At 56.9% G+C, this 15,514-nt stretch overlaps 5 protein-coding genes across 5 annotated transcripts; 3 read left to right on the forward strand and 2 right to left on the reverse strand.

The window, feature by feature from the left end:
• Positions 1-353: 353 nt before the first annotated feature.
• Positions 354-2,162, forward strand: E0L32_009285 (uncharacterized protein; the record flags this gene model as incomplete). Its single annotated transcript, XM_031144234.1, has 2 exons — positions 354-413; positions 483-2,162. The coding sequence occupies 2 exons, from the start codon at positions 354-356 to the stop codon at positions 2,160-2,162; spliced, it is 1,740 nt and encodes a 579-aa protein (XP_030991253.1).
• Positions 2,163-2,692: 530 nt separating this feature from the next.
• Positions 2,693-4,151, reverse strand: E0L32_009286 (uncharacterized protein; the record flags this gene model as incomplete). The annotated part of the gene is made up of 2 exons (XM_031144235.1): positions 2,693-4,008; positions 4,076-4,151. The coding sequence occupies 2 exons, from the start codon at positions 4,149-4,151 to the stop codon at positions 2,693-2,695; spliced, it is 1,392 nt and encodes a 463-aa protein (XP_030991254.1).
• Positions 4,152-6,905: 2,754 nt separating this feature from the next.
• On the forward strand, positions 6,906-10,392 carry E0L32_009287 (uncharacterized protein; the record flags this gene model as incomplete). The annotated part of the gene is made up of 3 exons (XM_031144236.1): positions 6,906-7,002; positions 7,105-10,242; positions 10,310-10,392. The coding sequence occupies 3 exons, from the start codon at positions 6,906-6,908 to the stop codon at positions 10,390-10,392; spliced, it is 3,318 nt and encodes a 1,105-aa protein (XP_030991255.1).
• An 895-nt stretch (positions 10,393-11,287) lies between these two features.
• On the reverse strand, positions 11,288-12,169 carry E0L32_009288 (uncharacterized protein; the record flags this gene model as incomplete). The annotated part of the gene is made up of 5 exons (XM_031144237.1): positions 11,288-11,339; positions 11,437-11,592; positions 11,676-11,718; positions 11,784-11,864; positions 12,016-12,169. The coding sequence occupies 5 exons, from the start codon at positions 12,167-12,169 to the stop codon at positions 11,288-11,290; spliced, it is 486 nt and encodes a 161-aa protein (XP_030991256.1).
• A 638-nt stretch (positions 12,170-12,807) lies between these two features.
• Positions 12,808-14,256, forward strand: E0L32_009289 (uncharacterized protein; the record flags this gene model as incomplete). The annotated part of the gene is made up of 1 exon (XM_031144238.1): positions 12,808-14,256. One exon carries the CDS (start codon positions 12,808-12,810, stop codon positions 14,254-14,256), a length of 1,449 nt encoding a protein of 482 aa, XP_030991257.1.
• Positions 14,257-15,514: the final 1,258 nt, after the last annotated feature.

The following is a 15,514-nucleotide window of genomic DNA, read 5'->3' on the forward strand; positions in this document are numbered from 1 at the left end:
GATCTGATCGTTGTCCCTCACAACGAGGTAATCGAAGTTGGAGTAGACTTATTACTCCGTAGCTTACTCCGTACCTACATAGGTACCTTAGGTACTCTGTAAGTTTGTGGGGCGATGATGACCTTGAGTTAGGTACCTACTTGAGCTCAAATTTAACCAGCTGGCATCGGCTGCCGACCTAGAGTACATCGGCTACATCAGCCAATGCTGCAGCCTGTGCCGTATCAGTCCGCGTGCGACCTCCAAGGAACTTCAAGGAGCTTGATGTTAACTCCATTCGTGGAAATTCTGACGGCTTATGCGCTTGACCCTTGATTGCTTCTCGGACTTGCGCACCATGGGGTCGTATGATCATGGAGCGGCCGAGGATATCACAGCCGCGGCGCCACGATGACAGGGTCATACTTCACTTTGTAAGCTGGATCCAGTGCGGCCGGCTCACTTGACAAGCCACCCCGATCACCAAGACTAACGCGACCCAGGATTACGACTGCTTTTATGCGCAGGTAGCGGAGAACCGCAAACCGGCACTCAAGTCTTTACCTCTGGGCATAAGGCAGAAGGGGATCCTAGCCACATGCAACTACGAGGCGCGCCGGCGAGGCGTCAAGAAACTCATGGTCATCCACGAGGCTCGCAAAATCTGTCCGGAGCTCGTGCTTGTTGAAGGCGAGGATCTGGCGCCTTTCCGTGACGTATCAAAGCACCTGTACACCTTGCTGCGGTCGTATAGTTGGAGCGCCAAGGTGGAGAGACTGGGGCTGGATGAGGTCTACTTCGACGCAACTGACATGGTGACTTACAACTTGGAGCTGCTGAATCACAACACTTTAACGCAGTCTTTCTTCTACCTGTCAAGGGATGATCCCGAGAAGGGGTTCGACTTTGATGCTTCTCGGGTCATGGGCCGCACTGTGGGCTCACCTCCAAAGGTTGTGGCAGGCTATGAGAGCCCCGTTTACATGAGACTGCTCCTCGCTTCACACCTAGCGCGCTTCCTTCGCATGAAGGTTGAGGACGAAGGGTATACGTCCGCATGTGGGATCTCCACCAACAAGGTACTGAGCAAGATGGCTGGCTCGCAGAACAAGCCGCGGAACCAGACCACTCTATTGACCTTGCATGATCCCGATGTCCTCTCCTTCGTGGATCAGCATCGCTTGCGCCAGATTCCTGGTATAGGCTCCAAAACAAGCCGCGTCCTCGAGGCTCATATCCTCGGGCACGAGGTCAGCCAGGATGCCCACTCGCTGGACTGCGCCGTCACGGCGGGCCAAGTTCGCACCCACGCAGATACTACTCCCGGCACCCTAGAGCGTCTGCTAGGGGGACCTGGCGCGGAGAAGGGCCTAGGCGAGAAAGTATGGTGTTTGCTGCATGGCGTCGACGATACCCTCGTGAAGCCTGCCAGCGATATACCCACGCAAATCAGCATTGAGGACACCTACCAGGGCCTCAACGAACCCGGCGAGATCCTAAGGGAGCTGCGAAAGCTGTCTCATTCGCTCCTACGGCGCATGCACGTCGACCTGGTCGTCGATAACATCGAGTCTCCAGGCCAAAGATGGGTTGCCCGCCCCAAGACGCTCCGCCTGACAACACGACCCAAGACGTCAATGGCCGAGGGCAGACCGTACAACTTTCAGCGCTGCAGTCGAAGTCAGGCCCTTCCCAATTTTGCCTTCAGTCTTGTCTTGGAGAGGGGGGAGATTGTCGACAAACTGGTCGATGAATGTCTGCTGCCCATGTTCCGCAGGCTTAATCCGGGCCAAGACAAGGGATGGAACACGGGCTTACTCAACATCTGCGTCGCCAACATGGTATTCACCGGCAGCGACGATGCGACAGGCAGCGGGCGGGACATATCCGTCATGTTTCGCCGACAGGAAGAAACGCTGAAACAATTCACAGCCTACGACGACAGTCCCCGGCCGGTGCAAGGACAGGATGGGGATGGTCAAGATGATGGCAGGGATGCTCAAGAGAGCCGAGCGCTCGAGTCACAAGAACAGGAAGTCGCCTGGGACGACAGCAACCAGTCTGATCTGGAAGATGACGGCTGGTGTGGCTGGGACGGCGCCGAGCTCTGCCCCCAGTGCGGTCGATTGCTCCCGACATTTGCCATAAGCGCGCATCAGCGCTTCCATATCTTGGGTGCTTGATTGTGTGCATTTTTGTTTTTAAAAAAAAGAACATCGCTTTCCCAGCTACAGCTTAGCTACAATTAGAACCCCCTGTGATACCCCTCTTTGCTCAAGACGCAGGGCACATCAAGTGTAGTTCCCAGCACCCTGGTACGTCGCGGAGGAGGGAAACGGATAAAAAGAGCCACACACTCTGTGACAGGTTGCAAGGTATCATGGTACATTAAGTCGTAAAATATGGAAGAATTTCAGAGCCCTGGTGATGTCCAGGATCGGGTATAGCAACACGGTTGACCTTTGTGTAATTCCCTCCATCGAACGCCCTTCCCTCAAATCCAGAGTCCCAGGTGACACCGCCGTTGGTCGCAACGTAGTTTCGAGACGCCGTGAAAGATCATAAAATCCTTTCTTCTGTTGGGAATTGATATCGCCTCACTCCCAAGAGAAAGGGGAAAACACCGCTCATGTATGAACAACTTGGGTGTCCAGCAAGCAAATGCGAGCCAGCGCCTACCATCCATCACGGGTTCTGTATGGCGCACTTCGCCTCACCGGCCTTCCAGTTGAGCTCTCAGGCTCTTGTTGCCAGCGAGCAATTCGTCCAGCCAGTCTCCGGCCATGGTGAGCATGGTGCTCTTGCTGAAACCACCCTCCTTCAGGCCTGGGACAATGTCACACATGTCCTTGAAGCCATCTCGGATAAGAGTCCTCCGCTTCTGCTCGCTCTTGATGTGATTTTCGCGTTTCTGCTCTTCTGTCAAATTTTCCCTGGGCTGCTTGGCAAGGCCATTGGCGCTTGACTTCCGTCTCTTGCCGCTGCCATCAGGGGTAGAAGTAGGCACGGCCGCGCCATCAACCTTGGGTTTCCGTTTCCGAACCCCCTTGACGGGTCCCGAAGATGGCTCATCGTTCTCGTCCTCTTCCGGCTCCTCCTTGGCCTTACTCTTTCTCCTCTTCTTGGGAGGCGTGTCGGCATCATGTTCGGTCTTGGGCTCGTTGGCCGCGGTCCGCGTCTTCAGTTTGGTAAAAGGCGCGGTGGAGTCGCCGTCGGGCGCCGGGCTCGAGGGTCGCGTTGTGGCGGCGCTTCGACTGACTTCCAGACAGCCCATACACTTCATTTGCTCTTCTGACAGGGCTTCTGCGGTTTCCTTCTGCGAGGGCGGCAAGAAGGACTGGCCGTTGTTGAAACTCGCATCGCTTCCCCATTGCACCTCTACGTTCTGTCGCGGCCTCCTGGGGGCTCCTGGACGGACGCTCCCGCCACCAAACATCATGTCTGCAAAGGTGTGATCGTGCTCGGAACCGAGGTGTGGATGGGATGTGTTCGCGTCGTGATTCCGGAAATCATCTAGGTTCTGGTGCCGTAGATGTCCAACGGGCGGGCCGAGGGCGGATGCCATGGTGCCGTTAGTTGCCATCTGATGCCGGCTGCCGCCGTTGGGCCTCGCCATGGACCCATCATGCAGTGCGGCAGCCGCCTGGAGCACATCCTCGGAGTGGTGTTGTTGGAGGGGATGTAGCGATGGGCCGGGGATATGTTGCTGTGGCGGAACAAGCGGCACAGGGGCGCCCAAGAGGCCGCCAAAAGCATCTGGAGGGAGAGTGTGCATGCCCGGCGACCCCAAGACTTGAGACTGCTGGCCAAAGGAGGTGGCTGTCCCCATGAATTGGGGAGGCAACGTCTGGAACCACTCGTCGCTGAAGTTTAAACCTTCGCCAAACGAGGTGCCCCCGATCGGGTCTGCAGTCATGCCTTCGAAGAAGCTGCTGAGAAACTTGGTGTCATTATCAGAAAGGATCGGGGCGCCCGGTGCAGGATCGGGGGCATCCTGGAATAGAAGTTCTTGGGATTGATCGAAGGAATCTAAGGCACCAGGGATGGGTTAGGGCGTTGACAGGGCTGGACGGCCACGGGGAGCGGCTACACGTACAACCAAACGGCATACTCGAATCTGCCGGCTGCTGCTGCTGCCCCGATGCCATTCTAGGAGGGCTGAGGGCGAGCATCGGGGGGACTGGCTCGGCTTGGGGTGGTAAATGACAGCTCTCCGAGGGGAACAAATGCCTCGAATCAGATCTCCCGGTTCAGAAGACAGAGCCGGCAGCAGTCGTGGCGAAGAGTCTCGACAAGCACAGCAAGCAAAGATCGCAGGCCGAAGGGCAAAGGGCGAGGGGCAAGACAGAAGAAGTCGTTAGTCAGCACAATGCACGAAGAGGCGAGGGTGTGCTATGCATTGCGCACAACGATCCGGTGTTGACCTTGCTGCAACAATTGGCCAAGTCGGGGCGGCGGCGGCGATGTTGAATTGCTTGCTGGAGGTACTGGAATGTGTGAGCGGAGGGTGTTGATTTTTGTTGGTTGGGGGGGGGGCTCGAGGCCTGGAGAGCAGTATAGGGCTGTTGCCGTATGTTTGTATATTCGGTGAAATCAAAATTGGGATGCTGGATGCGGTCAGACACAGAGCAAGACCACACACACTGAGCTCTCGGAGAGTCTGGAGGGGGGGGTGAAAGGCTGGCTGGATGGATGGATGGATGAATTGGCACGGGAGTCACATGCAAAAAAAGTTGCGCAAACGAGCGAGAGTGGGCATCCATGGGCCATAGCATGGGGTGGAAGGGTGGGCGCGGATGGGGCCCTTGGGGGGGGGGGGGGGGTTAGGGAAAACGGGCTGCAGGTGGTAAGAGATGGCGGGGAAGCAGTAACTAAGGTACCTTACTCTTGGTACAGAGCAGAGCAGAGCAGCCCAGAGCACACACTGAGGTGGGCGGATGCTGCACCCTTGCTTGGTGAGCCAAACCCATCATCAACAACGGATGGCTTTGGTGACGGCGCCGGAGAACTAGCCCAGCTAGGTCTACTCCGCCAGCTGGCTCAGGACTCGGGCCGGATTTGACTGCGTCATACTCGAGGGCCAGCAGCACTGTGAAATTATGATTATGCGTCTTGCAAGACATTCCGCAGCACACCAGATGCCAAGTGCGCTGGAACTGTTCAGCTCCCAGAGGATTCGCAGAGCCAGTCCAGTCAATCAAGAAGGTCATCAGATACGCTAGCCCGGACCACGGTAAAGACTCGGAGCAGCTGACGGCGCGAGTGCAGGAGGAGGTGACTTGATAGGTGGTCGGGAAAGGAGGTGGCTACCACGCACGTTTCCCTCTGTCTAGGTACCTTAGGCTGCATTGAGCAGTACTTGTACGAGTGGTTAACTACATAACTAGGTACAATACCTACCTAGGTGGAGAGTGCGCAACTGGGATGACGGTATTGGAGATGTGAGTTTGTGGGGGAGGCGCCCTGCCGAGTGGACTGATGGGGGGGTGACCGGCTCGATCGGGTAGGGTACCAAGTAGGCTGCGATCTACGGTCTACCTGAGGTAGACAAGAAGAAGAGAGAGACGGAGAGAGAGTCCTTTTAGGTCGTTGTGCTCTTGTCTGCGATCCACACTTCCATATCCAGCTAGCCATTGCCAACGGTCGAGAGCCATGTACGGAGTACAATATTTGATTGCGGGCCAGCCTTGTAGGCCTCAGCCAGAGACTGTGGCTTCGGTCAGTACAGTGTCGTGTGATTCATGCCTGTCTTTCTGCTGACCTGCCCAAGGTAGGTAGTTATACTTGAGATGTAGTTATATACTCTGCTTATCGTGGGTTCCTAGAGCCTCGCAGTAGAGAATTCCATGTTCCGAAGGCTCAGAATTCTAGGGCAAATCAGCAGTCAACTACCTAGACTACTCCGTACTTCCTTTCCTCTCTGTTCTCTGAAGGTTCCAACCAGAACATTTTGATGAATGAAATTTTTGTTCCTCCTCGGTCTAAGGATCCCAAAGAATATCTGCTTTTGACTAGCATTTTGGGGGGGGGGGGGGATTAACCATGGCTATCCTCGGGCCCTCCTTTTTTCACACTTGGGGAAAGGAACACCAACCTTACCTAATTCAAGGCTCAAGGCACTCTGGGGAGCTTTGATGTGCCGGAGGCAGAGTTGGTTTCCCCGGCTTAGTTCGGGACCAAGATGGATTTCTCCCGCACCCCCAAGGCACACACACACACCAAAATGGGAGCTTCAGCAACGTGTCGCGTCCGAAACCTGCTCCCGCGCGGCGCATCTTATTTACATTACATACTTGTACTTGCGCAAAACACAGTGAGCTGCATTGATGAATCAATCAGTCAATCAACCAACCAACCAACACCCGGGTGCAGCAGAATCCCACAGCAAACCACATTCTAGGTACCTCCCCTTCCAAGACTACCTACCCAGTTCGGCAGGTTGCGTCTGCCACAGGCGCCCCGGCCACTAACCCGCACGTACCTGGCACTACTACTTGTAGCTACTCAACTCCAGTCCCCTGCTGATCACCTTTAACCGAACCGACACATTTTCCCCGCATTGAGTCAAGCCCGCCCGCCCGCCCGCATCCATCCAGTCGTCTCCAGACTCGAGCCCGGCACAGCCAGCAAGCTCTGTTTTCCTTGTCTCTCGACATCATAAGCCTCTCCTTTCCAGCCCGTCCATCAGCCTGGCGTCTGAACTCTTGAAAGCTGTGCGGATGCGATCGGATTGCAAGGGACCGGTCTCTCTTGGATCCTTCCTTGGAGCGAGACTAGGAGCTCCCTAACCTGCTCTCCCTAGCCGGCTCCAGAGCTTACCTGCTTCCATACTTGACCATCTCTCCGTCCACCTCACCTCGCCGGGTCCTATCTCGGGTTTCTAGAGGCACGTAGCTACTTGCCCGCCTACTCATCCACCCTCCGCCATGTCGTGGTCTCTCATCCGCCCGGCCGTGGCCCATAACCTTCCCTCGTCGGTCCCAGTTGACCGTTTCTCGCGGCGTTCGCTGGCTCGTGTGCTTGGTGAGTCCCTCGCGCTTCTTTGCAGTTCTGGGCGAGCCGGTGTGGCAGCTTGCCCTCAGTCTATGCAGCATTCCTAATCTCGATTTGTCCTTCCGACTGCAGATGCTGCACCTGCGGCTTCAGCCTGCACGTCTGTAAGCGGCCAGCGGAAGTGGCATAATACCCTGGGCCGCCAGACTGCTCAATGCTCGCGAGCACTTGTCGTCCGTAAGCCACAGCCGCTGCAGTTGGTGCGCCATGCCTCGGTTCTGTCCTCCATTCCGCAGTCGCGCTCCGCAGCCGCCTATTCGACCAAGGTTCTCCCGCCCACGACCCCGTACGCCAGTCTTACTATTGGGGTGCCTCGTGAAACCTTCCCCAATGAACGCCGCGTGGCCCTAAGCCCCCAGAACGTGGCCCTGCTCCTCAAAAAGGGCTTCTCGCACGTCCTCGTTGAGCGAGGAGCTGGGAGCGAGGCCGACTTCCTGGATGCCGCCTACACCAAGGCCGGCGCAACTCTGGTCGACGCTGCTGCCGTCTGGAAGGATGCCGACATCGTCCTCAAAGTGCGCGGGCCAAGCCCCGCCGAAGTAGACGGCATGAAAGAGGGCCAGACCCTGATCTCCTTCCTGCAGCCCATGCAGAACAAAGCTCTGGTTGACAAACTCGCTGGCAAGAAGGCCACTTCCTTCGCCATGGACCTGATCCCGCGCATCTCTCGAGCCCAAGTCTTCGACGCCCTAAGCTCCATGGCCAACATTGCTGGCTACAAGGCTGTCCTGGAGGCTTCCAACAACTTTGGCCGGTTCCTGACTGGCCAGGTCACTGCTGCCGGCAAGATCCCGCCCTGCAAGGTGCTCGTGATCGGTGCTGGTGTCGCCGGGCTGAGCGCAATCGCCACTGCTAGACGCATGGGAGCCATCGTGAGGGGCTTCGACACCCGCTCTGCCGCCCGCGAGCAGGTCCAGTCTCTGGGCGCCGAGTTCATCGAGGTCGATATCCAAGAAGACGGGTCGGGAGCCGGCGGCTATGCCAAGGAGATGTCTAAAGAATTCATCGAGGCCGAAATGAAGCTCTTCACCGAGCAGGCTCGTGAGGTTGACATCATCATCACCACTGCGCTGATTCCTGGAAAGCCGGCTCCTAAGCTGATCACTACCTCGATGCTCGAAGTCATGAAGCCTGGCTCCGTCATTGTCGACCTGGCCGCCGAGGCCGGCGGGAACTGCGAGAAGACTGAACCGGGACAGCTCGCCACATACAACGACGTCAAGATCATTGGCTACACGGACCTGCCCTCGCGACTTCCCACCCAGTCGTCCACGCTCTACTCGAACAACATCACCAAGTTTCTGCTCTCCATGAACCCCGTCGAGAAGGAGTTCGGCATCGATCTGGATGACGAGGTGGCCCGCGGGGCCATTGTCACGCGAAACGGCCAAGTCCTACCCCCCGCCCCTCGGCCGGCACCACCTCCTACGCCTGCGGCTGCTGCTCCCACGGCTGCCAAGGAGGCCGAGGTCGTTGCGCTCACCCCTTACCAGAAGACATCGCGCGAGGTTGCCCTCGTCACCGGCGGTATGGGTGCCGCCCTGGCCCTGGGCAAGCTGACCGGGCCCATCTTCATGAGCAATGCTTTCACCTTTGGTCTGGCTGGCTTGATCGGGTATCGTGTCGTGTGGGGTGTCACTCCTGCGCTCCACTCTCCGTTGATGAGTGTAACAAATGCCATCTCCGGCATGGTTGGCGTGGGCGGTCTCTTCGTCCTCGGCGGAGGCTATCTGCCCCAGACCATTCCCCAGGCCCTTGGCGCTGCCTCCGTTCTGCTCGCCTTTGTCAACATCTCTGGCGGGTTCGTCATCACCAAGAGGATGCTTGACATGTTCAAGCGCCCCACCGACCCCCCAGAGTACCCTTGGCTTTATGGCATTCCCGCCGTCTTGTTCGGAGGCGGCTTCCTCGCGGCAGCTTCCACCGGAGCTGCCGGCCTCGTTCAGGCAGGCTACCTTGTCAGCTCCGTCCTCTGCATCAGCTCTATTTCCAGCCTGGCGTCGCAGACCACGGCGAGGATGGGTAACCTGCTTGGCATGCTCGGCGTGGGATCCGGCGTGCTCGCATCTCTGCTCGCTGTGGGCTTCTCACCCGAAGTCCTCACCCAGTTCGGTGGGCTTGCTGCGATTGGAGGCATCCTCGGCTTCCTGATCGGCAAGCGCATCACCCCTACGGACCTGCCCCAGACCGTCGCAGCCTTGCATTCGGTTGTCGGCCTCGCCGCCGTCATGACCAGCATCGGAAGTGTGATGGCTGACCTGTCCCATGTCTCGACTCTGCACCTTGTCACTGCCTATCTCGGGGTTTTGATTGGTGGGATCACCTTCACGGGCTCCATCGTCGCCTTCATGAAGCTCGCTGGCAGGATGTCTTCCCGCCCGACGATCCTGCCCGGCCGCCACCTCATCAACTCGGGCATGCTTGCCACCAACATGGCTACCATGGGCGCCTTTATCACGATGGCACCTGGGTCGCCCATGATCGCTGCCGGGGCCCTCGCTGCCAACACAGTCCTGTCGTTCGCCCAAGGTTTCACTACGACTGCTGCTATCGGCGGTGCAGACATGCCTGTCGTCATCACCGTGCTCAACGCCTACAGTGGCTTCGCCTTGGTTGCCGAAGGCTTCATGCTTGACAACTCTCTGCTCACCACCGTCGGAGCACTCATTGGCGTCTCTGGCTCTATTCTCTCGTACATCATGTGCGTGGCCATGAACCGGTCCCTTACCAACGTCTTGTTTGGCGGCATATCCGCACCCCAGCAGTCTGATTACAAGATTGAGGGCTCGGTGACCCAGACTAGCGTCGAGGAAACAGTTGACTCGCTCGCCAATGCAGAGTCGGTCATCATCGTCGTGGGCTACGGCATGGCCGTTGCCAAAGCACAGTACCCGATTGCGGAAATCACTCGGATGCTGCGCGCCAAGGGCATCAACGTTCGTTTCGCCATCCACCCCGTTGCCGGGCGCATGCCTGGTCAGTGCAATGTGCTACTCGCTGAAGCGTCGGTTCCTTACGACATCGTCCTGGAAATGGACGAGATCAACGATGACTTTGGCGACACCGATCTCACACTAGTCATTGGCGCCAATGACACAGTCAACCCTATTGCTCTGGAACCCGGGAGCCCAATCGCAGGCATGCCCGTCCTGCATGCTTGGAAGAGCAAGCAGGTGATTGTCATGAAACGCGGCCTGGCTAGTGGTTACGGTAAGCCCGCGAGCCACACCAAGAACTGCGTCTCAGGTCGAACTGCTAACCGCCTCACTTCGTGCAGCCGATGTCCCCAACCCCATGTTCTACATGCCAGGAACACGCATGCTGTTCGGCGATGCCAAGACTACCTGCGACGGTATGTGATACCCTGGCTCTTATTGCCGCTCTGAACCCCCAATGTCCCCTTTGGTGGCTAACGACGGGATCGTGCTAGCAATCAAATCTGCGCTCGAGTCTCGGAACTGATGGCATTGAAGCCGATACCCATTTCGATCCGCCCCATGCGCCGCGCTGTAAATATCCACTCTAGTCATTCGAATTTCCTTTGTTGTGCCTAAACTAGAAAAGCACTACAGCATTACACTAGACAGGATCTCATTTGCACTTCCTAGACATGAGTAGCATCACACGCTTCTCTACCTCGGCTGGCGAACTTGTATCTTTCGGTCATTTCTATGCGACCAGCTGGTCGTCGCTTGAACGCCTCGCCGGGGAGCGAGAGCCTCTACCGCCCTTTAGAGGTAGACGTCTTTTGTACTGCACACGTGTCGCTAGACTTTCACTCGAGGTTTTTTGGCTGCGCGAAGTTGTTTAAGCCACTGTGGCGCTGCTTCGTACATCTAGACAGTCCCGTTGGTCGGTCGAAGGTTAGCTTGGATGTTTTAGTCAACGGACAACAGACTTGTATTCCCATTCTTCTAGGATTGTCTGACTTATGCAATCAACTCTTGTCTTGTGTCTCGAGCTCACCGTCACTATTATCCGTGTCACAACTCAGCACGTCCATATGAGAGAATTCTGGCTGACTGTGGAGCTGTTGCATCTCAAACACGGTTTCACCCGCTGCTGATTTCATCCGGTGCAACACCGCACACGGTCTCTCGTTAAAGCGCGAGGCCTCACCTAGGGAGGGGATCACGCCCGTTTGCAATCGACAAATCAAGACTCTGTTAGAGATACCTGCAGCCAGTTGCCACTTATATACATTTTCAGCCGATCATCCGACACATCGAGGGCGCTCCATCTCCGGTCCCAGCCTCTATTGCCTCGGTGCTACCTCCGGAATCCAAGCAGAGATCTTTGGCTTCGTGCTATTCATCTAGTCAGCAACAGTGAAGGAAGGAAGGTGGATGGCTTAACCAAGGGAGCGGCCCCCTGCGGGAGAGCCCGCATTTGCTCGACACTCACGTGTTGTATGGCTTGTAGGCGCCACGAGTCGCAGTGTAGTTGGGGATGTGCTTGCTAGAGGCCCACGTGCGGTTGGTCTGGGCGATTGGGTCCTGGTTAGGCGGTGTATCGATACCGTACGAGATCCAGAGATGCCACAGGGGCTCGATTTGCGCGCTGAACAGAGCTTGTCAGTCCACGGATACATTCGGGTTCCCCCCCCCCCTTCCCCAGCTCAGATCGAATCAGGGCTCACATACGCATCGTAATCGTGCTTCTTGTAGTCGACCCATCTCGTCCGTACTGTCGTGTTTGGTCAGAGTCAGCGTGCTCCGTCCACCTTGGCGGTTCAAGGGCAGGTTGCATACGCGGCAATTCCTCCTCCATGTTTTCGTAGAACTTGTTCCCGAACTTGTCGACGCCAATCAAGGTGCCAGCCTTGGTGTCACCTAGCCGGATGCGATGTCAGATGCCTCGGTCCAGTCAAAGTCTCTGCGGCAGTCGGGCCACATACCAATGTACTACCAGTCCGCACGAAGAGCTGTCGGTTAGCATTAAGTCCATCGCCTACTCATGAAGCAGCAGTTCAGAGCGACATACGTTGAGTTGGTGCCAGTATTCCTAGGAAAGAACGAGGGTTAGCGGGTTGGCCAAGACCAGTGGTCGGACAAAAGAGTGCAAGAGTGCAAGGGTGAGAGCATGCCTTGAGGCCGATTCGGCGCAGGTAGCCGAGCGTTCTGGTGATGGTCGACATGATGGGCTGTCAATTGAAGCTGTAGGTAGACCACCAAGGGAGAGAAGTCGTCGTTCCCGGATGTGCAGCAGTGGTGAAGCCGGTCCCGGTGCAGTGTGCCGATGAGGAGGATGGAGAAGTCGCAATCATGGAACGTTGGTAGAGCCGGGAGCGAAGGTCGGTGGGGCTTTGCGGCAAAGTCCGCGTCCAATGGCAGAGCTCCGATTTACCTTCTCTATCGGCTACAGGTACCTAGAGACCTACTTGTAACTACATTCGGTACCTTACTCAATGCATGTGGTGGTAAGGTACCCTGGTACCTATATAAGGTACCTAACCTTAGGTACCTAGGTAATAGTTGAATGCTTTTTTTGCGACAGCCTTGCCCTCCCGTCCCCCCGTCCTTCTTTACTTCTAGAACTACATACGTGCCCAAATCCTCAGCGGGCTTCCAGGCGATGATAGTCAGGTGCGTCCCGGGGTGCTCCGCGAGGATACGACCCTCGAGATGCTTGCCCAAGGCCAATGGCAGCAGCTGGGCCTGCGGGTTTCACGCACCCCGGTACCACCACCGCCCTCACCACCTCTCTCACCATCGCCAATTCAGCAGCCACACAGCAGCCGCAGGAACTCCGATGCAGTCGACAAACTCGGCCGGCATGCTTGCTCCCTTCTTTGGTGAGCTGGACAAGATTGCGCCCTCCTTCCAGATTGATGGCTCCGAGATCCGCATCCTAAAAACGCCGAGCGACTTCTACGAAACCCTCAAGCTCAAGATCCGAGGCGCGCAACGCAGAATATTCCTGTCGACCCTCTATATTGGCAAGAGCGAGAAAGAGTTGATCGCGACGCTGCAGGAGACCCTTCGCGCCAAGCCAGCTGTAAAGCTCTCCATCCTTACCGATGCTCTTCGCGGGACCCGTGAGGCTCCCGACCCCTCCTGCGCATCTCTCCTGGCGCCCCTGGTGGACGAGTTTGGGCCGGAGCGAGTCGAGATCCGCATGTACCACACACCCAACCTGACCGGCCTGCGCAAAAGGCATGTCCCAAAGCGAATAAACGAGGGTTGGGGCCTACAACACATGAAGCTCTACGGCGTGGATGACGAGATCATACTCTCCGGAGCAAACCTCTCGACCGACTACTTTACCAACCGCCAAGATCGCTACCATCTTTTCTCCTCCAAAGACATCACCGACTTTTTTTGGAGCCTGCATCGAGCCGTCTCGTCCCTCAGCTTCCTGGTACAGCCTGCCGACTCTCTCCCGGCAGGCTTCGAGATGGTATGGCCGGCGACCAACTTCGCTCCGTCACCATTGGACGATCCCGAGAAGTTTGTGGCCAGCTCTACGAAGCTGATCAATGGCCTGATCCAGCCCAAGACTGGCGGGCCACGGCATGGGAGCCTCGAGGAAAGCCATGCACGAGATACTCGCATCTATGTTCTCGCCCAAATGTCCCAGCTATTAGCACCAGACACGTCGACCGAGCTGCCTGCCATCACCCACGTTCTCAAGACGCTTGCGTCGCCCCAATTCCAGCACTCGTCTTGGACTTTCACGGCGGGCTACTTCAACCCTGCGCCGTCACTCACAAAGCTCCTTCTCTCGACGGCCTCCCACAATAACACGGTGATCACGGCCTCGCCCTATGCCAATGGCTTCTACCAATCTCCTGGTGTCTCTGGTCTGCTTCCAGACGCCTACACATTCCTCGCCCATAGGTTCCTCAAAGCAGTCCATCAGCACAAGCGCGACTCGTCGATAACGCTGAAAGAGTGGCGCAATGGGACTGTAGGCGAGGCGGATGGCTGGACTTACCACGCCAAGGGACTCTGGGTTACTCTGCCAGGAGAAAAGGCCCCGTCCATCAGCCTCGTCGGGAGCTCCAACTACACGAAGAGGAGCTACTCTCTCGACTTGGAGGCGAATGCTCTCATCGTCACGCGCAACGAGCAGCTCAGCAAGCGATTAGCCGAGGAGCAACAGTGGCTGCAGGACCACGCCAAGCCGATCACACGAGATGACTTTGCTCAGAATGACAGACGCGTCAGTTTCAAGGTGCGCCTTGCCATGTGGGTTGTGCAGCTCGTCGGCGGTGCTCTCTGAGACCAGAACCTCGCAGATCATCATTGCGTCGAGTCGATCGATAAGCCAGACAACAGGGCCGTGCCCAGTCGATCTCTACCTCGTTGGCAACCAAGGCTCGCCCACGCCCTTGTATCACCAACTAACCCCACAAGCATTAGAAGTTGAAAACATAATAAATTCGGGACAACCGCAGACATCGCAACCTCGGCCCGGTACAGCTCTCGGAGAAGCCCCTTGCGCCGTCCATCTCTACACCACAGCAAACAGACAAGCCGTGTCAGGGTTGTCTCCTCCGCGACCGGCACACTCCTCGTTCCTGGGCTTGATCTCCGGCCCGCCTGCGAGTCTGAAAGAGGAGGCTGAGGCTCTATTTCCCTCCAATGGCAAGGCAAGGAACCTTCCCACCTCTGAGAAGCAGATGCGCAATCTGGACAGCACGGCCGCCGAGGGTAACAGGCGGCGGAGCATTGCGATTAGTTGCAGGCGTTGGAGCCATGGAACAGACTGTAGAGTAGAGTCTGTCAACCCTTGTAGTAATATTATCACGGTTCAATTGATATCAGAGGCATCCGATAGCGGGCCAACCGGGATTTCCTGGCACCCTCTCAGCCTGGGTCTTTGGAGACGCAATCCGGCCCCGGATGGCTACATTCAGTCAGATCAACTCGCGCAGTCGGTCCTTGGACGGTAGATGACGGTGTGGGCGGCTTCATTTCACTCTAATCGCGCCTCGTCGCCGCTGTACCTACTCGTACTACCAGGGGCCCTCGACTCGCTGACCCGGTACCCTCAGCTTCCGTGCTCTTCCTGGTCGGATCATCGCACTCCCGGATCACAATCCCTGACCCGACATAACCACCACTGCCGCCCAGGCACCATCCTTCGAGGCCTATCAGAGCCTCTTTCGTCTTCTCGCTGACCACCCTGGCGAATCAAACGTGACAGATCTGGCTCCCTGCTGTTCCGTTTCACCCATCCATTCTTCCCGAATCCAGGTTCCCTGTAGACCGCTACCACGCACGCTGCAAGTGCGGCGCCGTCGTGGTTACCCTTTGCTTTTCACTTTTGCGACTGGCCTTCGATCATCAAGTATTTCCGTCTTGGGTAGGAATGGGATCTTCTCCAGGATCAGCTACTCACATGAGAAACCTTCTCATTTATCGCCCCTGGTGAAGCTGTCCCTCCTTCTGCAAGATCATGTAGCACCCGTATATCCTCGACCCAGTTCTACTTCTTAAATCAAGGGCGCGTCGTGGTAATGTCATTGCACGTGCGG

Source organism: Thyridium curvatum (genome assembly GCF_004353045.1).
Source record: "Thyridium curvatum strain D216 chromosome Unknown NODE_66_length_249765_cov_79.631338, whole genome shotgun sequence".
Lineage (NCBI taxonomy): Eukaryota > Fungi > Ascomycota > Sordariomycetes > Thyridiales > Thyridiaceae > Thyridium > Thyridium curvatum.